Source organism: Trifolium pratense, linkage group LG2 (assembly GCF_020283565.1).
Source record: "Trifolium pratense cultivar HEN17-A07 linkage group LG2, ARS_RC_1.1, whole genome shotgun sequence".
Taxonomy (NCBI): domain Eukaryota; kingdom Viridiplantae; phylum Streptophyta; class Magnoliopsida; order Fabales; family Fabaceae; genus Trifolium; species Trifolium pratense.
This window is the reverse complement of record NC_060060.1, coordinates 32,996,535-33,019,917: the sequence shown is the minus strand read 5'-3', so window position 1 is coordinate 33,019,917 and position 23,383 is coordinate 32,996,535. Positions and strand designations below refer to the sequence as shown.

The 23,383-nt window shown below is 34.5% G+C and overlaps 2 protein-coding genes, 1 long non-coding RNA gene and 1 pseudogene across 4 annotated transcripts; 2 read left to right on the top strand and 2 right to left on the bottom strand.

Moving 5' to 3' along the window:
* Window positions 1–5: 5 nt before the first annotated feature.
* LOC123910604 lies at window positions 6–7,339 on the top strand (annotated as a pseudogene).
* A 4,232-nt stretch (window positions 7,340–11,571) lies between these two features.
* Window positions 11,572–13,957, bottom strand: LOC123910603 (metacaspase-1-like). Of its 2 annotated transcripts, XM_045961761.1 has the most exons (5): window positions 13,384–13,957; window positions 12,564–12,900; window positions 12,254–12,374; window positions 11,949–12,134; window positions 11,572–11,858 (listed from the first exon to the last, which is right to left on the bottom strand). In XM_045961761.1, the coding sequence occupies exons 1-5, from the start codon at window positions 13,778–13,780 to the stop codon at window positions 11,799–11,801; spliced, it is 1,101 nt and encodes a 366-aa protein (XP_045817717.1). In that variant the 5' UTR covers window positions 13,781–13,957; the 3' UTR covers window positions 11,572–11,798. The 2 variants fall into 2 exon arrangements, with proteins under 2 accessions (XP_045817717.1, XP_045817718.1); XM_045961762.1 differs by lacking the exon at window positions 11,949–12,134 and having other exon boundaries at window positions 13,384–13,866.
* A 2,824-nt stretch (window positions 13,958–16,781) lies between these two features.
* On the bottom strand, window positions 16,782–19,399 carry LOC123910602. The gene is made up of 2 exons (XM_045961760.1): window positions 18,493–19,399; window positions 16,782–17,409 (listed from the first exon to the last, which is right to left on the bottom strand). Exons 1-2 carry the CDS (start codon window positions 19,283–19,285, stop codon window positions 17,057–17,059), a joined length of 1,146 nt encoding a protein of 381 aa, XP_045817716.1. The 5' UTR covers window positions 19,286–19,399; the 3' UTR covers window positions 16,782–17,056.
* Window positions 19,400–20,827: 1,428 nt separating this feature from the next.
* On the top strand, window positions 20,828–21,613 carry LOC123910601. The gene is made up of 2 exons (XR_006810242.1): window positions 20,828–21,026; window positions 21,264–21,613. It is a non-coding gene; the product is annotated as an uncharacterized LOC123910601 (long non-coding RNA).
* The last annotated feature ends 1,770 nt before the right edge of the window (window positions 21,614–23,383 follow it).

The following is a 23,383-nucleotide window of genomic DNA, read 5'->3' as shown; positions in this document are numbered from 1 at the left end:
ATCCCATCGTTGATGCCGGTGAACTTGATCGTAAGCTAAATGATATGTTTGACTTTACTGTTAAGGAAAAAAAATCGGAAGACATTGAAGAAGACAAAGTAGAAGAAATTGATATTAACAAAGTAACCACCATTACTTTTGAGCAAGGCTGGACAATTTTGCGGAAAGGGATTAGGAAAGTGAAGATGATAGTTCTCGAAGGATGTCAGATTAATGTTGAGGATTTGATGAATTTGCATGGGTATCCTTGGATTTTTTTTTCCTTGAAGATAATATTTGGATTTTGCTGATTGTATCTGTTGTATTGTTTATTAATATTAGTTTTTGACTTTTGTTTGATTATTTTTCCTTAAGTCAAATCGTTACAGAATCATTTATAAAATGTGTATGCAGAAGCTGATTGATTATTCACAAGAGCTTTACAAATATAAGGAGTGTTTTATTGAATACAATGAATCTAGCGTAGGGAAACCTCCACTGTTTATGTTATCTCACTTGTAAATTTTGTTTGAATTGTCATATACCCTTTTCCGATTTTTTTTCCCCTAGTTTCTTCCTTCTATTGAGGACAAACATGGTGAATTCATGCTGAGGGAGCTTGTCAGGTTGTGGAAAAATCACACCAAGATGGTTAGGTGGCTTTCGAAAATATTTGCTTATCTGGATAAATATTACACCAAAAAACACTGTTTGACTGCACTCGAAGAAGTTGGACTTTCTGCCTTCCACTTGGTCAGTCACATTGATCTCTCTTGTTAATATTTTTTATACTTGGTGTAATCTTATCATGACTATGGACTGGTGGGAAATTTCTGATTTCATCAATCGCAGGTTTATAGGGAGGTTAAGGGTAGTGCTACGAAAGCCATTATTGATTTGGTAAGTTGACAATTCTACACTGTAAATGATATACTTATTTTGTCATGATTTTGTATGTTGTGATGATCCCTTTGAAATAACGGTTCCCTATTTTATGTTATAGATTGACAAAGAACGTGAGGGCGAACAAATTGATAGATCATTGTTGAGAAATGTTCTCGACATATTTGTTGAGATTGGCATGGGTAATATGTGTATTATACAAATGATTTTGAGGTGCATATGCTTAAGGATTCTGGCGATTACTACAAAAAGAAGGCCATGATCTGGATCGAGTCGAACTCCTGCCCAGACTACATGCAAAGGGTATGTCTGACTCCTGCCCATAAAGATATACTATCTCTTATTTTTTGTTTTATATGTTTAAACTTAAACTACACAGGCTGATGATTGCTTGAAACGAGAAAGAGAAAGAGTGTCTCATTACTTGCATTCTAACACTGTGAAGAAACTGCTAGAGGTAAGCTATTATTGGATGACAATTTAAAGTTTTATTGGATCACAATTTCTCAGTCCCCCCCCCCCCCCCCCCCCCCCCCCTTTCTCTTTTAATTTTAACAGAAAGTGCAACATGAGTCGCTAGTAAACCCTCTAAATCAACTACTCGAGAAGGAGCACTCTAGATGTCATGCCTTGCTTAGAGATGATAAGGTAATGACTGCTTTGTCTTACTTTATTAGAGTAAATAGATACTCATTGTAATATAACAGATTAACTATTAGTTAATGTGATATGTCCAGCTAGGCATAGTTAGAATACAACTAAGCATAGTTAGAATCCAGCTAAACATAGTTAGAAGCTACTTTAGACTAGTACAAGTGTGGCTTATAAATACATGTACATGGAATCCTGAGTTTCGCAAATGGCGACAGAAGGATCAGATGCTGATATCGTGGATCCAAACGACGATTTCTAGTGAAATTCTTGCTCGTGTCATTGGAAGCAATCACACGTTCGAGCTATGGAACAAGATCCTTTCGCATTTCCATAAGCAGATGCGAGCCAAAGCGCGTCAACTTCGTGTTGAGTTAAGTTCCACAAAGCTTGAAGATCGTACGGTAAAAGAGTATTTGCTTCAAATTCATCTTCTTATTGATAATCTCACTGCTATTGGTGATCCTGTACCTCTTAATCATCATCTTGATATAATCTTGGAGGGTTTACCCTCAGATTTCAACTCTGTTATTTCTGTTATCGAAAGTAACTTCGATTCCATGGATATGGATGAAGCTGAAGCCTTGCTTCTGGCTCCTGAGACATGCTTAGAAAAGTCTAAGAAGAAGACACTTGATGAAGTTGCATCTCTCAATTTGGCTCAAGCATCGTCTTCCAAATCTACTCCAAACACTGAAACTGATTCCACTCCACCATCTGTTAACTCCACCACTGGTCCAGATCCTTCTCGTTTCAACTCTTACCGTAGTAGAGGCGGTAGAAATGGTCGTGGTCATGGAGGAGGACGCTATTCTAACACACAGTGCCAGATCTGTTACAAAACTGGTCACCCTGCCTCTGAGTGCTGGCACAGGAGTAATCTACAGTATCAGCCTCAAATTCCTCCAAATTATCATGTTGGCTATGGTCACAATCCACCTGGTTATGGATTCATGCCCTATCCTGCAGCACACTACAATGGCTTTGGCAATGGCTTTGGAGCCTCTTCATCTCGTTTCAATCCATACTTGCCTCGTTACCCCTCTCCAATGCGTCCTTCATCCTCTCAGGTAGCTCAACCTAATGCACTTATTGCTAATGCTCCTTCTGTGAGTGGTTCAGGTATATGGTATCCAGATTCTGGTGCCTCCTATCATGTTACTGCAGATGCAAGGAACATACAGGAACCTTTTTTCTTTGATGGCGCAAATCAAGTCTACATAGGCAATGGACAAGGTTTGCCCATACATTCTTCTGGTTTTGGTGTATTTCCTTTCCCCATTGATCCTAATATTCATTTTAGCCTTAATAACCTACTCCATGTACCTACCATAACCAAAAATCTTATAAGTGTGAGTCAATTTGCAAAAGACAACTCTGTTTATTTTGAATTTCATGCTAATCACTGTCTTATCAAATCTCAGGCCACTAATGCTGTCCTTCTACATGGCACTGTGGGATCTGATGGCTTATACAAATACAAGTTTCCAAGCCTCAATATTCAACCTGCTCAATCTGTTCCAAATTTATTTTCAAATAATAAACCAACTGTTTGTACTATTCATAATTCTACCAGTACTAGTAATAGCATGCATCCTTTGCCTTCCAGTTCTACTTACCTATGGCATCTAAGGCTAGGCCATCCAAATGAACACATTTTGAAACTTGTTTTGAAAAATTGTAATCTTTCCTTAAGTAATACAAATAAAGATGCTTTGAATTTTTGTACTGCTTACTGTATGGGCAAGGCCCACAGACTACACTCACCACCTTCACTCACTACTTACACAAAACCTCGTGAGTTAATTTTCAGTGATCTTTGGGGCCCTTCTCCCACTGTCTCCTCGTTAGGGTATCACTATTATATCACATTTGTTGATGCTTTTTCCAGATTTACCTGGATTTACCTACTCAAGTCCAAATCTGATGTCTTAACTATTTTTAAACAGTTTAAGTCTATGGTTGAACTTCAACTTGGCCATTCTATTAAGTCCCTTCAAACTGACTGGGGGGGTGAATTCTGGCCATTCACCCAATACCTACAGAGTCTTGGCATTATACACCGTCTTATCTGTCCTCACACCGACCATCAAAATGGGGTCATTGAACGAAAACATAGGCATATTGTTGATTTGGGCCTCACACTTTCAAGCCAAGCCTCTTTGCCCCTAAAATACTGGGACCATGCCTTTCTAGCTTCTGTTCATCTTATCAATAGATTACCTAGCTCCACTCTTCAATTCAAAATACCCTATACTGTTCTATTTACCAAAAACCCTGACTACCCCTCTTTCAAGGTCTTTGGTTGTGCATGCTTTCCACTCTTAAAGACCTTATAATGCTCATAAGTTTGATTTCAGGTCACACGAGTGTCTCTTTTTGGGGTACTCCTCTGTTCACAAAGGTTACAAGTGCGTTTCACCCTCTGGACGTATCTAACATGGTATCAGATTAGTCCTTTGATCGATGGCTGATTCCGCCGCGTTTAAGCATAGTTAGAATCCAGCTAAGCATTAGTTAATCTGATATGTCCAGCTAAGCATAGTTAAAACACAACTAAGCATAGTTAGAATCCAGCTAAGCATAGTTAGAAGCTACTTTAGACTAGTACAAGTGTGGCTTATAAATACATGTACTTGTAACTGAAAAGATTCAGAATGAAATAATACAAATCAAGAAGCAAAAGTTTGTTACAGATTCAGTTATGAATTCTCTGAAAGTTAACATACTTTTTTGTTTGATGTTCTTCACAGTTACTTGGCACTAACTGGTTCACTAACTTGTTGAATTACTATATGCCTAGGTGGATGATCTCTCTAGGATGTATAGATTTTGCCCTACTAAATTGCTGGATCCTATTGCCAATGTATTCAAGCAGGTTGGTTTATTTACGTAATGCTATACTTTATTTAATGATGTATTATGATGATTGTTTAATTGCAGCATATTACAGATGAGGTTACAACTTTGCTTCAATTGGCTGAGGAAACTGCTACTATCAATCAGGTTCAGTCCATGCCTGAGCAATCTCCTAGTATTTTATCTTCTGTTTCATGGTACGGTGTTCAGTGGACTGTGAATGCCATCATGTTACCAGATAGATGTCTAAGTTATGGCTTAATTTAAATACCCATGCCCTAAGTTTGCTATATTAGTTTTTATGTCAAAGGGCAGCACCATGGATTTTTAATAATGTGAAATTGCAGGTGCTTGCCAGAAAATTCCTAGAGCTCCATGACAAGTATTTGGCATACGTTAATAATTGCTTTATGAATCACACTTTATTCCACAAGGTATTTGGCATACGTTAATAATTGCTTTATGAATCACACTTTCTTGATGGGTTCATTTTATAGTTGCCAAATCTGTAAGAGTCATTTTCCAGAAAGCATTTGAAGGAAGTTAATAATTGCTTTATGAATCACACTTTCTTGATGGGTTTATTTTATAATTGGGGAGTTTAAAGAAGTGTTTTCAGAAAATAATGTCTTTTATCCGAATCAATGAATTTTTCCAGGCATTGAAGGAAGGATTTGATGTGTTCTGCAATAAAACTTTCAGTGCAGAACTATTATCTTCATTCTGTGATCATATCCTTAAAAAGGGTGGAAGTGAGAAGCTGAGTGATGAAGCCATTGAAGAAACACTAGAGAAGGTAGTTTTTGACTATTTATGTTTTCTTCAGACTATTTATGTTTTTTTCATAAAATTTTGCATCAGTATTGTGTTGCCAACATTGTGTAATTTCTATAGGTAGTCAAGCTGGTTGCACATATCAGTGACAAGGATCTCTTTGCAGAATTTTACAGGTCAGATTTTACACTGATATTTCTCATGGTTTAGGTTTCATATTATTTTTGAGCTTCTGAGAAATTTTATATTTTTGCAGGAAGAAGCTTACCCGAAGACTACTTTTTGATAGGAGTGCCTCTGATGACCATGAGAAGTATATTTTGAGAAAATTACGGGAGGAATGTGGTAGACTGTTCACATAAAAAATGGATGGAATGGTCAGTTAACTTCGTTGCCAGCACAACTAACTAACTCTGAAGTGCTCTTTTTTCTTATAAATTGAAATATGCAATTTCAGGTGACGGACTTGACATTGGCTAGGGAAAGTCAGTTGAAATTTAATGAATATCTTAATGAGAACTCAGATGTAAATCCTGGAATTGACTTGAAGGTTAATGTTCTTACAACAGGGTTTTGGCCAAGTTTTAAGTCTTCTGGTCTCAGCCTCCCTTCAGAAATGGTAGGAGGACATTGCTGATTGTAGTTATTTAAGATTCCATTAGTGTTTTTCTGATGAAGACAAATCTTATGTAACAATATAACAGGATCAAATTGTTTGTTTCAGGTCAAGTGTGTGAAAGTTTTTAAGGGCTTTTATGAAACAAGGACAGAGCATAGAAAACTCACATGGATTTACTCAATGGGAACTTGCGACATCATTGGCAAGTTTGATTCGAAAACCATTGAGTTAGTCATCTCAACCCATCAGGTAATTCCCTTCCCGAGACTTGTTCTCTTCTGTTATGCTGATTATTGAGACATTGAGATATTTGATTGTCTTTTACAGGCTGCTGCCCTGCTACTTTTCAACTTGGCGGATAAGTTGAGTTATTCAGAGATTAAGACTCAGCTGAGTTTGGCTGATGAAGATCTAGTTCCATTGCTTTATTCTCTGTCATGCGCAAAATACAAGATCATTTCTAAGGAGCCTAGCACTAAAACAGTATCCCCAAATGACAGTTTTGAGTTTAATTCCAAATTTGCTGATAGAATGAAAAGGATAAAGGTATGTATTTACTTTTACCCTTTTTTTCAAATTCAATTATTTTTACCCTTTGATATAAAATATGAAATTTTGTTTATCATAGGTCCCTCTACCACCCGTTGATGAAAAGAAGAAGATTATTGAATATGTTGACACTGACAGACGATATGAAATTGAGGCTGCAATTGTGTGCATTATGAAGAGTAGGAAAGTTTTGCACCATAAAACTTTAGTTTTGGAGTGCCTTGAGAAGTCGGGCCACAGGTTCAAGGTAAACACCTGCTTGAATGAATTTATCTTTGCTAGTGTAAAACGAGGTTTCGATGCTTAAATACCTTAATTGCTAAATTTGATTTATAGCCTGATATCAAAGCAATCAAGAAGCGGATTGAAGTTCTCATCACTCGGGACTACCTGGTGAGGGACAAAGAGAACCCAGCAATCTTCCGGTATCTAGCGAATAGGTATTGATGTGCAAAATGACTTAGGGAAAGGTACTAACGTACAGAATTGTGCGGGTTGAGAAAGCTACTAAGATAACTGAATTTGATTTCTTAAGTACGGTTGATTGAGAACTCCCCAAAGGTGTACATAATCCTGTAAATGGATGTAGTCAGTTGCTTAAACCTAGTAAGTAGCAATTATTATTATTTTTTGCATAAATGAGGATTTAGTTATAGTTACGATTGTGTCCATATATATAGAGCCTGGCAAGATAATCAATACGACATTGTTATCTAGTTCTTAGTTGGTAATCCCAGTGCTTGTGCCAGTGCCATAATAATGGAAGATTAAACCTTCATCAACATAATGCTCTGAAATTATACAGTACTCCATTGAGGCATGTGCTCGTGTCTCATTGGCCACCGTTGATAGCAATTGAGAGGGGAAAAAATTGGAGGTTCCATTCTCGAAACTGAACCATTTAGTTATGCAAATGATCTGTTCTAAGAAATTGGCAAACTTGTTTTTTATATTTTAAAATTGTACAAGTTTGGTTTTCATCACATCAAATGTGTTAATATTCTACTTTTAGTTTGCAAAATTTTGTTTGGCGCAATAGAAGTGCAACCCTTATTAATTTTCTTTTTCATTAAGGATATTGAAAGTAACTTCTAAATAACTAAAAACGTATTGTGTTTAGAGTTTAGACCTCTTATTTCTAGAATTTGAATACACCATAAAAAAATTTAGAAGTGACTTTTCTTGTAGGACACGACTTTTTAAATAGTGACTTTTATATGTAAAATTGGAATTAGTAGACTTACTTTGACCAAATTGTCAAGAAATATTGAAGTTATATCAAACATGTTTAGGAGATATGAGATTGGTTTGATGAATGTGGTGGGAAGTTGAAGAGTGGCATTGCTCTTTTTACTGCCTTTGCGACGGATACGATTGCACCAAAATATATCCCTAGTCATCTAAATTTGTCCGTTCAAATTAAAAAATCGTAAGATACGACGATTGCACCAAAATGGAAGTCTTGCTATCCAAATTGACCCTCTTTTTCACCATGTCAACAAGAATTTGAGTCACTCTCCACTTGAAGAAGCTTGTACGTGTCCTATAGATAAATGAAAATAGATGAGATTGTAATTCATGAGATGAGATGTTACAGAAAAGCATGCATGAAATTGCAGAACTAGCTAGCTCAGTATTCAACTTTTCATGGATCACTCTTTCAAATTTACAAATCAACATTTTCTGGTCCATTTTCTCGTTGGATTTCTCTCCCCTGGTTCATCTGCAGGTCAAGTGTGTTAGAACCTTTATGGGATGTGACATTATGGACATATAGAATCACATTCTATTTGTCTTTTCTAGTTGACAAGGAATTGTATCAAAACCAATGGATATTTACCAAATTTTCAAAATATGCTTTCTATCTCATATTCACTAGTTGATTGCTTTTTTGTTTTTTATTTATAAAGGCACTAATTGATTGCTGAGATGAAGATGACAGAATGATGTCATTGGAGAATAATGTTTATGATGATATGGCTTAGTATTAGAATTTTTATTTTGACTCACAGCAGCATAAGAGTTTTGTTGCTTGTAATATTTGGTTTTCTATGACTATGACCTGTTACAGTGTGAGAGAGATTAAAGGCTTAGGCCAAAACCAAAACATGCTACCTGAAACAACCACTTTTATCAGTTGTTGTTCCTTCAATTTATAAAGGAGTTGCCTCATGTGTTTATTTTTCTCGTAAATCCTATTTGATTTGATATTTTCAGATTTCCTACATTTTCCTTTTAACATATTTGTTTTTATATTTACCCTTTAAACCTGCTTGGGGTAACAAAATGTTATTGAGCAATTTTTATGAGCATCCTTTATTGACATTATTTATTTGGCTTAGTACTAACATGTTTGGCTGCTGAATTTTGAAAGAATGAACATTCATACATTCTTATATTCAAGATGCAAAAGGGTTGTTAGATATAAAATCATTTGTGTGCTTTTATTTAGGTGCTTAGGCTTTTGAGATGGTTGATTCTTGACATGCATGGTTTGAAGTTTACCATCTAGTCTACAGTTTCAACCCTTATTGCCTTCATTTTCATTCTTCTATACCCGTCTGTACTTAATATCCTACAACAGTATGGATTGGATCTGTTACATTGTCAACTTCCCCTAGAACACATTCATTGTGATTGCTCTTATCCTCATTGATAATGTTTTACAACAACTTTATAATGCATTCACTAATTCATCTTCGTAGCTTCTCGGAAAAAGATTGTATTTATCTCAGCAAAGAACAAGCAAACACCGAACCAAAAATCAACAATGTAATTTACATAACTCATTCACTTCCTCAATGAATCATATACACATGAATCAGAGAGAGTAGTTTATTGTCAAAAGTATCTTAACCTACATAAATGTTTAGGAACAGCTATAGTGGGGACAACACAAATGAGTCGGTACATATTATACATCCAATCCAAGTACTTTCCTTATTCCCAACTGGACATTAGTCTTTTTCTATTCCTGCGCCCATTTTATTTAACAATACTGTTATTTATGTGTCAGATTATAAACAACTAGGTAGAAATATCAAACTTCTCAGAAGACGACAGTTGCGGCTCCTGCAAAAAACACATTTAAAATCAACTTCGTCTAAGTTAATATGCTATAAATAAAATAACTTCTGTGAATCTCAGCCTCGTATATAACTGATGCAATACATGAACATATTGTTGCCAACTGTTATATAACTGATGCAATGCAAGACTTGAACATATTGTTGCTAACTGTTCTTTGCAAGATCTTGGCCTTTTAGTTCAATCATTCCAGCTTTAGCCCATTGGATTGTAAAGAGCAATAGCATTGAGCTAGGCACCGTATGTCAATTTAGGCACATCTTGCATGATATAAAAGACTTCAACAACTTACAAACTACATTAGGCCTAGGGGGAGTAAAACCAGGTGGGATTTTCATATAAACTTCTTCCTCCAAATCCCCATGTAGAAAAGCATTATTCACGTCTAGTTGTTGAAGGTGCCAGTTTTGAGTTGCTGCAATAGCTAGGAGTACTGTGGTCATTTTTGCAACAGGAGAGAAAGTTTCTAGAAAATCAATACCTTCAGTTTGTGTATAACACTTAGCAACTAGTCGAGCTTTGTAGCGCTCTATAGAACCATCGGCTTTGTGTTTAATTTTATATACCCATTTGCATCCTATGGGAATTTTATCTGCTGGAAGATCAAATAACTCCCAGGTTTAGTTGGCTGCCAAGGCACCGAGTTCAGTGTTCATTGCTTGGATCCAATAGGAGGATGTGGAAGCTTGAGTGTAAGTTGATGGTTCAGTAGTGTTTGAGATAGAAAGGGAAAAATTCTTGTGATTCGTGTATAATTTGTCAAATTTTATAACATTTTGAATGGGATAGGGTGTGGTATGGTTGTCAGATGTGACGTTGTTACATATATAGTCGTTGAGGCGTATAGGAGGGTTATGAGGCCTGGTTGATTTTCTGAGAAGTGGTTCATCTTGTGTTGGAATGGAAGTGGATGTAACAATATCAGGATGTCTTGAGTTAGAGTTATAGTAGGACTAAAATGTAGGTTAAGAATATGTTTTGTTTAAATGGGGGATTATCACTTATCAGCACCTTGGTTAAGAATATGTTTGTTGTAGTATTATTATCATAAGTGGCTGGGAGTTTAGTGATGTTATTGGAATTGGAAGTATTATTATTATTGTCCTATATACTAAACAAGGAAGTGTAAATTTAAACATGTTTGACATATTAACAAACAGCTGTGACATGGTCTGGTTGATAGTTGTGCTATATTTTCTATGCACACAATTTAGCTTCATACATCTTTAACTTTAAGGATTTAAGGATATATAAGGCTCAATTGGGTGTTCACAATGCATATCTAAGATATGAATATATTGACTTAGAAAACTATTTCTATGCAAAATTGGATATTGTTACCTAGGTGCAATCTGCACAAAATTGTTTGTCATATTTGGTTTGAGGCAGAGGGAAATGGATTCCCTCCCTGCAGTCAAAAGTGACTGCAGGTTAATCTCAGCCATCCAATTTTATCAAAGTATATTATTTATTTGATCAAAATTCAATCTAAGGGCTCCAATGCAGTGATTGCATGACTGTAAAATGCTTTGACTGCATGGAATCCAGGTCCGAGGCAGAGTGTACTGCACACATGAGTTATGACAGTAGCAGTCTGCAAAATACCAACAGTTTGGTTCACGAGAATCGTCTAAAAGTTCAAATCTACTTGACGAGTGCAAACTGCTACTGCAAACAGTATTTGAATATAAACTAATACTCCCTCCGGTCCTAATTATAAGAAAAGATTCACTTTTTAGATACATCAAAGAAGAAGGAGAAGAAGAGTAATTTGATGTTTAATTTCTAGGGATTATGAAATGTTTTAGTTTTTGTTATTACTTGAAGAGAAAATAACATATATGTGTGCAATTTTATGTTATTTTAGTTTTTAGCATGTACTTGGAAAACAAAGTTTCATGGCGATAACTCATGTTAGACCAGAAGCTGCGTGTTCATTACCGTACCACTGGCACTGCGTTTCCAAACACATGTTTAGTCATGGATATCTCTTTTGGAATATTGATGTGCTCCTTAGATGTGTTTTAACCAAGTTTAACATCTTGTTTGTTTTGAGAAAACTGTGATTTGAAAGAGGAGAATTGGGTCAAGAGTTCTAATGCAATGGTTTTTGTTTAAGTAAAACAACATTTTGGGGTGTTATAATCAAGTTTGAAGCAAAATACTCTAATTATAGATTATAGATAAATGAAAATAGATGAGATTGTAATTCATGAGATGTAACATAAAAGCATTGATGAAATTGCAGAGCTAGCTCAGTCTTCAAATTTACAAATCAACATATATTTTCCTTCCCCAAATTGACATATTTTATTTCCTACAAACAAGACCAATATGTCTATTCATTTTATTTTCAATGCCCACTCCCAGTTATCTTTCACATTGCAATATACTTTGAATAAATATCAAATTTCTCAGAACTCGACAGTTGTGGCTCCTGCAAACAAAATCCATTTTGAATCAGCTTATAGGTTAATATTATAGTAATGATGATATCAATATGTTTGTAGTAGAACTGATGTAATACATGAGCATACTGCTGCCGATTCTCCATGACATGCTCTTGATAATCCGGACCAAACTTTTCTCTAACCCCGCGGATGGTAAAACGCATGCCATTTAGCAATTGACCATAAGTTAGGTTACGTCCAACTTTCATGGCTTGGATGAAACTGTAAGTCAAGGCACCAGCACTTTCCATACCACTAAATGCCTAATATAAACCAATCAAAGCCTTGGATGAGAGGAAAGTTACATTCTCTAGTTGACAAAAATCAATGGCAGGAGAAAAGGAAGGTATGCATCACCATTACTAATACTAAGTTTACTAACCGATGTATCTGCTGCACTTCCATCATCATCACAAGCTGAAATGCAAACTGCTAGCCCACCTCTCGTGCCTTTGTAGCCAGCTCTGGGGTGTCTGTGATCTTCCCATCCATAATAACCTTTTCTGTTTAGCTCAAAAGAAACAAAACCATATCAAGGTTTATTAGTGTCTGTTTATTTTGAGCAAACGTTTTCTGTCATGTTTTTATTCTTAATAACAAAACTGTCATCTTATTTTCAATCTATTTCAAACATTTGTATATGAAATCTTTTGTAGTTAATGCTTCATGGCAACATATCTACATAAACTAACCTGTTAATCCTGCACATAAATGGTAAATCGAGAACTGTCCCACTAAAGCATGTATCGATGACAGCATGAAGTTTGGCACCATGAGGTAGAGGCCTAACAATTGTAGCGTTGATTTCATCGTCGAGTATCTTCCCCTCACTCTCATAATCAACAGGGCATATAGCTTCATCATACCCATCAACCTCATCCATGCTATGGTCCACTTCCCTTGATCCATGTCCTGAGAAGTGAAGCACCAATGAATCCCCTGGTTGACAGCCTTCAACCAACCACCTCATTGCCATTCGCATGTTATATTTTGTTGGGATTCTCATCGGATTTCTCTCCCCTGGTTCATCTGCAGGTCAAATTTCTATGTTATTATATAGAAATATAGATAGAATAGAACAAAAGGATTTAGATTGAGGCCATTTTTGGCTATTAGCTTTAGACCTTATCTTATTGGCTAGTTAAACCATAATAGTTACCATCTTATAGGAAATTAGCATCTAAATTATGACAAGATTACTTTGCAGGTGCATATGAAATATGAAACATGTAATGTAACGCTAAAAAAGGACGGCCAAATCTCCTAGTTGTCGTCTGGAGAGGATATATATATATATATATATATATATATATATATATATATATATATATATATATATATATATATATATATATATATATATATATATATATATATATATATATATATATATATATATATATATATATATATATATATATATGCATCTTATCCTCACTAGAAGAGATGCAATTTCAATCATTAACTTTATTATTATGTCATATAAAAGAGCTAGGTAGTTAATAATAATACCTGTGAGCATGCGAATGGAATCAGCAGGGAAACCCATGTTTTGAGTGAGAAAGTATTTCATGTTGTGAACATCATTGAGAGAACCTTTAAGACTGTTAGCACGATTACTATAACTAATACCAAATAAGACAGCCCTCTTGTTACCATATGGAGAAGGAGGTGCCATTGAATGCTGCGGGGCCATCAGTGTTTGTGGCCAAGACTGACGTCTCCCATAGGCGGGAGGAGGAGGTACGTTGTTGTTGACAAAAGGGTAATTGGGTTGCTGGGAGAAACCTCGAGAGTTGCAACCAGAACATATCAAAGTTATGGAAGTGGCATAGCCATACTCTTCTAGTTCTATTGGCACTAGTATTGCCCTGCCACACTTGCTGCATCTTGCTCTTCTGGTTGCCATCTCTTGGAGTTTTGGAGAATATTTTATTTAAGCCAAATCAGTGAAGTAGGAATTTATATTTTAAGAATGATGATGATGATCTTCAGTTGGAGGTGTGTCCATTAAATCAAGTGTGTTGGAATCTTTATGGGATGTGACAATATGGACATATAGAATCACATTCTATTTGTCTTTTCTAGTGGACAAGGAATTGTATCAAAACCAGTGGATATTTACCAAATTTTCAAAATATGCTTTCTATCACATATTGTTTTTTATTTATAAAGTCACTAATTGATTGCTGAGATGAAGATGACAGACAAATCGGCCAAGGATGTTTCTTATCATGTGAATTGGGCTTCAAGTTGGGCTCAAAGCATCTTCATTCAAAATATTTTTTGTGCATTTTTTATAAGTTTCCTTCCACATGTTTAGGGAACTCATGATCTTATCATTCTCTCCCTCTTCAAGAGGATTTGTCCTCAAATCCAAACCTGCATAAATAACTAAGGGATTAATAAAAAAAATTCTCTCTTTTGGATATTCCCTTTCTTTTTGCAAATTGAATTTTTTTTCTTCAATTTTCTCAAAGTTGCCATCTTTTTCAACCTCCTCGTTTATTTTTCTCTCATAAATTTCCTTCGCTTCACATTCATTTTTCTTTTCTTCTTTTCTCTCAATAATTTCTTTCTCCGCCACTTCTATAACATTATATTTTCTCTCACAATTTCTCATCTTCTCTATTTCATTTTCTTTACTTCTCTCAAGATTGGAATTTCTATTTTCTTCACTATCTTTTCTTTGAGATAAAAACTCAAGAGTACAAGAAGTAAAATAAACATTATTAGAAGGAATGATGACATTTTCGGTAGCCACAAAAACGCTCTCAATTTCTTTTTCAATAATCTCTTCTTTTTCTTTTTCACTCTTGGGAATGATGACATTTTCTATAGCCACAAAAATGTTCTCAATTTCTTTTTCAACAATTTCTTCTCCCTTCACCTCACTTTCATGTTTCTCCTTGCTCTCTTGTTTTCTTTTCTCTCTACCATTCTCTTTATTTTGGAAGTTATCCCAAAATACTTCAAAATTTGCAATATGTTTTTTCATTTGTTCCTCACTTTTCATTCTTCTATCTTTTCTCTCCTTTTCTCTATCTCTTTTTTCATAATTTTTTCTATACAAATCTCTATGATAGTGACTTGGAACAAACTTTTTCCTCATCACAATTTTCATCTCATTCCATGTATTGATTTGCCTCTCCCCATTTCTCCTCCTACTAGTCACAAGTTGATCCCACCAAATACTAGCATAACCAGTTAATTCAACAACAGCTAGTTTAATTTTTTTTTTCTCTTCAGAATAATTATGACAATCAAACACATGTTCAATCTTTCTCTCCCACTCTAAATATAGTTCAACTTCAGGGTCATTCTTACCTTTGAATGATGGAATTGTCATCTTAACGCTCCCTACATGGCTATCTCTTCTTGATTCAACTCTTCGCCTCCTTTCATTACTTCTTCTATCGGTATACTCCTCTTCCTCTGAACTTGGATGTCTTCGACTATTAGTTCGGCTCAATTGTTGAAAGCTATCCATTCTCGTGTTTAAAACTTGGAGTTGTTGGGTGACAGCCGCCGCAAACGATTTAAGATCAAATTCATTGTCTTCCATGATGAATTGAAAAAAAAGAATCAATCTTGACAAACAACCATAAAAATTGAAACTTGTGATAACTTTTTTTTCCTCCTCTTTTGTTTTTTTTCACTGTATCTTTTTTTGCTCTCCTTTTTTTTCCACCTTCCACATATCACAAAATTTGAGAAGAAAAGGGTTTCTCCAAAAAGCCACATTACCAACAATATCAAATCAAATGGACATCTAAAAGAACAAAAAACTACAATTCTACAAAAGAGAAAAAGTTATGCAGGGACTTACTTACAGGTGAAAGACTGAAACCAAGACTAAGTAAACAGAGGAACCAAGGAAACAAACAAACACACGATGAAGTAAATGGCCACATAAACTAACCGACCAATATCCATAGTTAAATAAATAAAAATCAACATAAAATGAGTTGCTTGTTATTTTTTATTCAGCAGAGAATTATTTCCCAAAGACTGACTCCTATAACCTGTTAAGAAACAATACAAACAAAAACTAAAATAACATAAAAATCGCACACTTCACATATATGTTCTTTATTCTTCACATAGTAACAAAAACTAAAGCAACCTTATCATAATCCCTAAAAATTAAACATCAAATTACTCTTCTTCATCTTTGATGTGGACGGAAATGCTTGCACATATAACGAAAGATCTCACCAAGTGAAAAGGGAAAAGAAATAAACAAAGATGGATTTGGGGAAGGAGATGGTGAAGAAGGCGCCACAATCATAAGATTGATAAGCCAAGAGGATTCGCCACAATGGTAAGGATGCCATTGATAAGAATCTAAAAGTGGAGACCTAGCTCACTCACATTTCTCATGAGAGAAAATTCTACTTCAATTCAAATTTGTTTTCAAATAAGATTACAAATATTTATTTAAAGCAAAACCCTAAATCTACATGGACCATAAGCTATGTTGCTCGGGTGCGGGTACTACAGGTGTGTGGGAGGTTAAACAAGAAGAAAGGAAGAATATTATAAGACTACTACAGGTACATCTACACTAGTGAACATTTTCGGACCAAATTCCTCTCAATCTCATATCCTACCAATTAATTAGGAAATAATCAAATCAAATTGCAACATCATCAATTTCAAGTTGCACACAAAGAATATGGTAATCTTAATATAAAGCATGTGTTCCTTTTCTATAACGCAAGAGAGAATCAAGAACAAGTGCAGCATCTGGTTCTTCAAGGTAAGTGATCAGAATTCATACAATATGTTGAATCTGGTCTAACATGAGTTGTTGCCGTGGAACTTTGGTTTCCAAGTACATGCTAAAAGTGGCATAAGAAAAATTAAATTGTAAAATTGTTAATTAGGAGAAAGCTAATAAATTAACCTCCTTAGAATTGTTATCTGATTCAAGTAAAAGAGAAATTGTACCCCTTATAGATAGGGAGAGCACATCAACAATAATAAACGTGCATTACAAACAACATGGTGGATCAAGATTCAAGCTCCATAAACTACACTTGCCAAATTTATCAATGGTATAACGGTTTAATAATACTTGTCTCCCGGTTTAACATTTTTTACATTTTTGAAAACTATTAGAGCTGTGGTTGGATAATTGTAATTTTGCTTCTACATGAATATATAGCCAAGTGTATAAATATCAATTTTCATTCAAAAGTAGCAACTGCTTGCGAGATTTACAGCACCAGCGAGCATAACATGAATGGAGGTTTGGCCAGTCAGAGGATGAGCAATGTGTAAAATGGTGGAGCCAAAGAGAAAGAACTTGTTCCTGCTTCTCTTGTTCCAATTCCTCTATAATGTCTTCTAACACCCTCTCTAACCCAGCCCTCTCATTAATACTCAATGATGGGGCATCTGTGCCATTACTGGCCCTGCACAACAATGGCAGCCATGTCTGTAACATCTTTAACTTTACCTGCATGCATTGCTTTATCTTGCTTTCCTCAATTTCATCTACGCCCAAGTCTTTGGCTTCTTTGAACAGGAATGCTGCAAGGAAAATTCAAACCTGTTAGAGAACATAAACAAACTTGTAGGATGATATGTCAAAAGTGAATTAGCTTGACATATATAGTTCTCAGCTACTCTGTATTGCCACTTAATTTATGCAATTAATAATTTATGAAATTTGAAGTGTGTTGAGTTTATTTTCCTAAACACTTCTGAATGTATACTACCACCATAAAGTATTTGAGTCATCTTAATCTCCCACTTTAATTAGAAATAAATCTAAAAATTGGATGAGGAGTGACTCTTCAATTCATTCTAGGTATGGAGATAGACCACAATCCTTAAGAGTTAGATATGATCAAGAAACTAATGGTAAACAATTCTAGTTTTCTCACACATATTTCTCTTATCTCTTTTTTATTTCTTTTGTTCTATGACTTTTACCACTATTTGATAAATAGAAAGTCAATTCAGTCCCATAATAAGTTTACTCGCCAATCTAAATTTTGAGACCAGCCAAAATGTTGCTGTGACTAACTAGGATTCAACAATGTGTTAAATGGATCTCTTAAATTTTCTGTCAAACATCCTAATTGATTTAAAAAGTATAAATTATACACTGTACTCTTTCTTGCTGTAGGAATCACGGTGAGTTTGAGAAAATGACTGTAATGTTAAAAATTCCAAAATGCAACTTATTGTCAAAATCATAGTGACGCGTCGTGCCATGCCATGGCGTGATTCTGTCAAACTCATCATCAATCCAAACATGCAACCCTGACTTCAAATTTTAAAAGACGATCGGTGCAAGAAACGTGTCCTCACTAGAATTACAAGTTTGATAGTAACATTTTTGTCTTTTTGCATTACAGGGATTCAAGGAATGATATCAACTGCTAAAAGTTTTGACAAAATGTTTGCACAAAATTGATTCACGGAATTAAGGCATATTATCTTTCGATTTTTGTATTAGAAATTTCCAACCTACGTCCACAACATCAACCAATATAACAGTATATACTAACATTTCTTGTTTTAAAAGAAATCAACTAAACCAAACTCTAGGACAAATCTCAACCAAGGGAATTTTTTACTATATTTAATTATCAATTAATATAGTACCTGCAAGTTTGACTAAGGAAGACTGCAAACGAGGGTCAGCAGAAAGAGCCAGGAAGCCCAGATTGGACGCTGCCGCCCATTGACGAATAGCTTCATCGGCGCAACCACACTCCACCATCTTCTTAACCATCCAAACCAATTCCGCCGCCAATTTCTCCGCCGGAACACCACCCAAACCTCCCTCTCCTCCTCTAACCCTCCATCCCACCGCCCTAACCACCTTCCATATCATCCGCCTCATCATCCTATGATACTCCCCCCCACCATCTCCTTCACCTTCAACTTCTCCTTCTCTTTCCGCCACCTTCCCTTCCAACTGCTTCAACGCTCTCCCAAACGCTGTGGAGAGCGCAACACGATTAACCTCACGCAACGAATGAACACCGTCGAGATGATTATCATCGATAATCTTCTCCGTTAACGATCGAACAACTTCATACTTTCTTGAACTAACTGGAATATCGTTTAACGCGGAAAGAAGCTGAGAAAGTGCGCGTCCAATTGCGGTGTCGTTTCGTGTATCGTGTGTGAATTTATTATGCGTTTTGAGGTTGAATTTGACGGATTCTTCGTATTTTTCACTGAAGAAAAAAGAAGGAACGAAACGAAGGAGAAAAAGGTAAAAAGTGTGGATTATGAAACGGAGAGTTTGGAAGAGTTTGTAGTTGAGAGAGAATGAGTTTTTGTCGGAGGTGTTGAAAAGGGATGAAATTAGGGTTCGGAGGAGCGGCGGAAGTGGAAGTGGAGTGGTGGCGCCGCCGTACGTATTTTCCGCGTTCTTTTGCTTCCCCATATTTTACTTGTCAAAACACGGTTTTCCCCTTTTCAGTTATTTTTGTTTTCCAGTTTTTTGTTTTTATAGTAGTGGAAATGTTAATGTTGTTTCTCTAGCTAGGTGCATAATCTCATTTGAGTTGTATAAGCTCTTATTTTGTTTTATTTACAATTAATTAATAAAAAAATAAACGCGTTTTGTACTTTTTTTTCCCTTATTTGGAACAACAGAATATTTTTTTTCTTCTAGAATAAGGATCAAGGATATTCTCTATTTTTTTATAACAGAATTGAGGATATTCTATATTCCTTTTCTTTTTTTCTTTCTTAATTCCCGATTGAATCTTCTAATTTGGTTCGAAAGTCACTTATGAAATCAAGTGATTTTAGTCTCATCTCGATCGTAGTTGTAGAGAATTGAACTGTGAGTCTCTCTATCAAATGTAGTACCAATCACCACTAAATTAATTAACTAATGATTGGTAGGATTTTTTTTTCCCAATTAGTAGTGAGTGTTCTTACCCGTACTTTATATGTCTTCAACCATTAAATGAGTACACCTATAATACTTTACCGATGGTAGTTTAGTGGTGGTTGATGGCAGAATTATGATGACTCATGTACAGTCATCTGAGCTATAAGAATCTTATACGTTATGCATTAGAGTTTTAAAGATCTTATATTTTGTTGCAATCAAAATTTCTCTACGTTCATAATTCTCATTTTGATATGAATGATTTATATGATATAAATTTTCAATCCAACAATGAATTTTATAAAAATTATTATTTATAAAAAAAAAAAGTTTAAAAAGTGAAGCAAGTGAGCGTTCGAAAAATTCGTGGATCAAATGTTCGTAATATATAGCACCACTGTTATAAAAGTAAACATGCATTCCTTTTTATTCAACTCTTTTTTTTATATGCATTCCACTCGTGCATAATCAACAATTTTATCAACAAAAAAAGGTAATTAATCTTACAATACATTTTACTCGTGTATAAACATGTTTTCACTCTTAGATGTTATATTGATACTAAGGTGAGAACTACCACTTGCTTGTAAATACTTGTCAAGGTCATCGCACAACCAATGTGAGACTTCTTAACACACCTCCTCACGCTCAGCACTGTTGGGCTTGGTGCGTGGATATAAACGGTGGGTGACCCGATAGCGAAAACTTGATAACAGGTAGCCCAACGAGTCGGGAAAAAGCTCTGATACCATCTTAAAATTGAGTATTGAGTCTAACTCATCCTTACAAAACCGACTTATAAGGTGAAGACTGCTACTTGCTTATAAACACTTGTCAAGATCATCTCACAATCGAACACTCACACCCCCAATGGTGCATTACTCCAACACAAATAACTTTACCATCATGAAAGGTTACGTAATGAACAATAAAAACAAGTTTAGTTTTTTTTTTTTTTCTCACTGTCATGAAAGGTTAAAAATATTTTCTTTAATATTAAAATATCCACTTATTAGGTGTGTTAAAAGGACAAACACACTACAAGGGTATACTTGAGTTTATATAATAATTGTTATAATATTAAGACAAACATAAAAGAGCAAAAACTATTTAATTATTTATAGAAGCGGAAGCAATTTATACACTATAGAGAAATAAAATCGATCATATTTTATTTTATACCTGCAAATTGAAAAGAAAAAAATGGCTGAAATGCTCAAAAAAATTTATGCTATGACTCTGTTTCTTTTCTTATTTTTTGTCGCAACGAAAGTTATTGGTGATGGTAAGTCATTTTTTTATCGTTTTCAAATTTTATTATTGTTTTTTTGTTAAGTACATTGAAATGAATAAGTGATATGATCGAGGTTCGAATTCCGACCTCTGCATATATAATACAATATCCTGCCAATTGAGTACAGTTAACGAGACTTCAAAAAAAAATTCTTTACTAGGCATTTTATGCACAATGTATTATTATGTTTAATTAATAACATTATTTTGTTATCTTTTTTCATTACAGATTTTATTATATGTAAATTTGATGCTGATTGTCCAAAATCTTCCAACGAGTTTTTACTTATTAAGTGCATTGATCATATATGTCGATATGTTGGTAATCTTCCCGATTCTATGTACCAGACACAAGAGAGTACAAAAATTCCCTACGAAAGAGAATGAGTTTTATAAATCTACGATATACCCTGTGATAGTATATTATGTGATTTTAGTCAAAAAAAATATATATATATATTATGTGATTGGATCGAGTACTAAAATGTACTTGTCCTTTTGGAGTGGATTAAATATCTCTTGTACTTTTTCCTTGTAATCATTTGGCTTATTATATATATATAGACCAAGTTGTGTTTAGTTTTTTGGATTACAAAGAGAACAATAGCCCAAGGTGTGTTTAGTATATTTCGTCAAAATAGTGACATGTGATTTAAAGAAAAATATATTAGGCGTTTGGATTGATGGAATGCGATGGAATGGAATGAAGTATAATAATGTTCAATTGTTTGGATTTGTAAAATAATAATGGAATGAAATATGATGGAATGAATTTCATCCAATACCACCACTTACCTTCAATTTTGTTCATCTCCTTTTTAAAATATCCAAACAATGGAACGGAAGATTTATTTCATTCCGCTCCATCTCATTCCACCCCACTCTATTCCGCTCCGCTCCATTCCATTATATTCCATCAATCCAAACAGAGTCTTAGTGCGTGTTAAATAATTAATCATAATCATAATAAAGATTAAAAAAATGTGGTCTAAGTAGTAAGAGTCTTGAGTCCGTTAAGCAAGTAGTCAGCGTTTGATTTTTGGCTGCTCTTGTGCATGGAAAAAATTTATTGAGAGAAAAACATTTATTTTGTATAGATTTTCCGATGAAAATTAGTCAATACTAACGGGGATAGAAACTTTCCGTATAACATAGTAACCCAATACAATAAAGACCAATAGCAAAATCTCAATAATTAGACACACTTAAATGTAATCTTACCTATTAGTATTTAAACAACTTATGAAAAATGTATCTTGTAAAAACCAAAACTTATTCTACACGATGATCCACAATTTTTTTGAATAAGTTAGAGTATTAAACACCTAAGATAAATAAATTTGTTGGGAAGAATAATTATTAGAAAAAATACTACTAAATGAAGCTTTCAAATAAGTAGAATACAATTACTAGAACCAAAATCAATCGTAACCAACAAATATCTTCTTATGTATGTCCCTAAGGAAAACACCAGCCACAATACACCCAACACCCACACTTGCCATCTCTCCATCCTATTAGAAACCACACCAATAATAGAATTACTTAAAAAGGATGAAAATACCCTTTTCTCTATCTAACTCTTTGGAATAAAATAAAGAAGAGAAGGAAATTAAAAATAATAGAATGCTAAAGTTATGAGAGGAAGAAAGAGAATGGAAAGTGAACTAGCGAGGAAATGCAATGAGGAAAATAATATTGAGAGAAACTCTAGGGTTCTTTTTGAGAGGGTAGAGCTTAAAATTAGGTCTTGTTTGTACTTGTAGGATTTTGAGAATTTTAAAATTTATTCCCCATACAATTATTTTGCCATGCAAAATCTCGTACTGTAAACATTATTTTAATGTGTTGAAATCATTTAATCTTGGACCACTTCCTATGTCTCTGACTAAGTGAATGTGTCGATAATTTGACTGCACTGAATTCAATTTACGATGATTTGACTATTAGTCGGTCATTATCAAAGGTACATTGATACAAATATATTGACACCATTTAATTCAATTTGATGGATTTCCACCCTGTAATACTATGTTGTTAATGGGCCTAATGTCAAATTCACCGATGAAATTTGGTTTAACATAAGAAGTTTGACTTATACAACATAAGGAATTAAAGGATGTATTAATAGTTACTATTTGACCAGTATCCAATGAGATTATTTTGAATAACAATTTATGAGAAACTCAAAGAAAATAAAAATATATTTATCTAATATTCTACCATTTATACGTGTATATTTTGCTTTTTCTTTTATGTGATGTGATTAAAGTAGGTATTTTTACGGAAGAAGTTAAAAGTCTACATATCTATTTTTTTTAGATAGACAAAATAATAAGTAATTGAAAA

Coding starts and splice junctions, on each gene's coding strand:
- LOC123910603 (XM_045961761.1), bottom strand. CDS start 13,780: ATGGCAACCAGAAGAGCAAGATGCAGCAAGTGTGGCAGGGCAATACTA. Junction 12,375..12,563: donor TTTATGTGCAGGATTAACAG/GTTAGTTTATGT, acceptor TGAGCTAAACAG/AAAAGGTTATTATGGATGGG. Junction 12,135..12,253: donor GAAGTGCAGCAGATACATCG/GTTAGTAAACTT, acceptor GGTTTATATTAG/GCATTTAGTGGTATGGAAAG.
- LOC123910602 (XM_045961760.1), bottom strand. CDS start 19,285: ATGGGGAAGCAAAAGAACGCGGAAAATACGTACGGCGGCGCCACCACT. Junction 17,410..18,492: donor TTCCTTAGTCAAACTTGCAG/GTACTATATTAA, acceptor TTTTCCTTGCAG/CATTCCTGTTCAAAGAAGCC.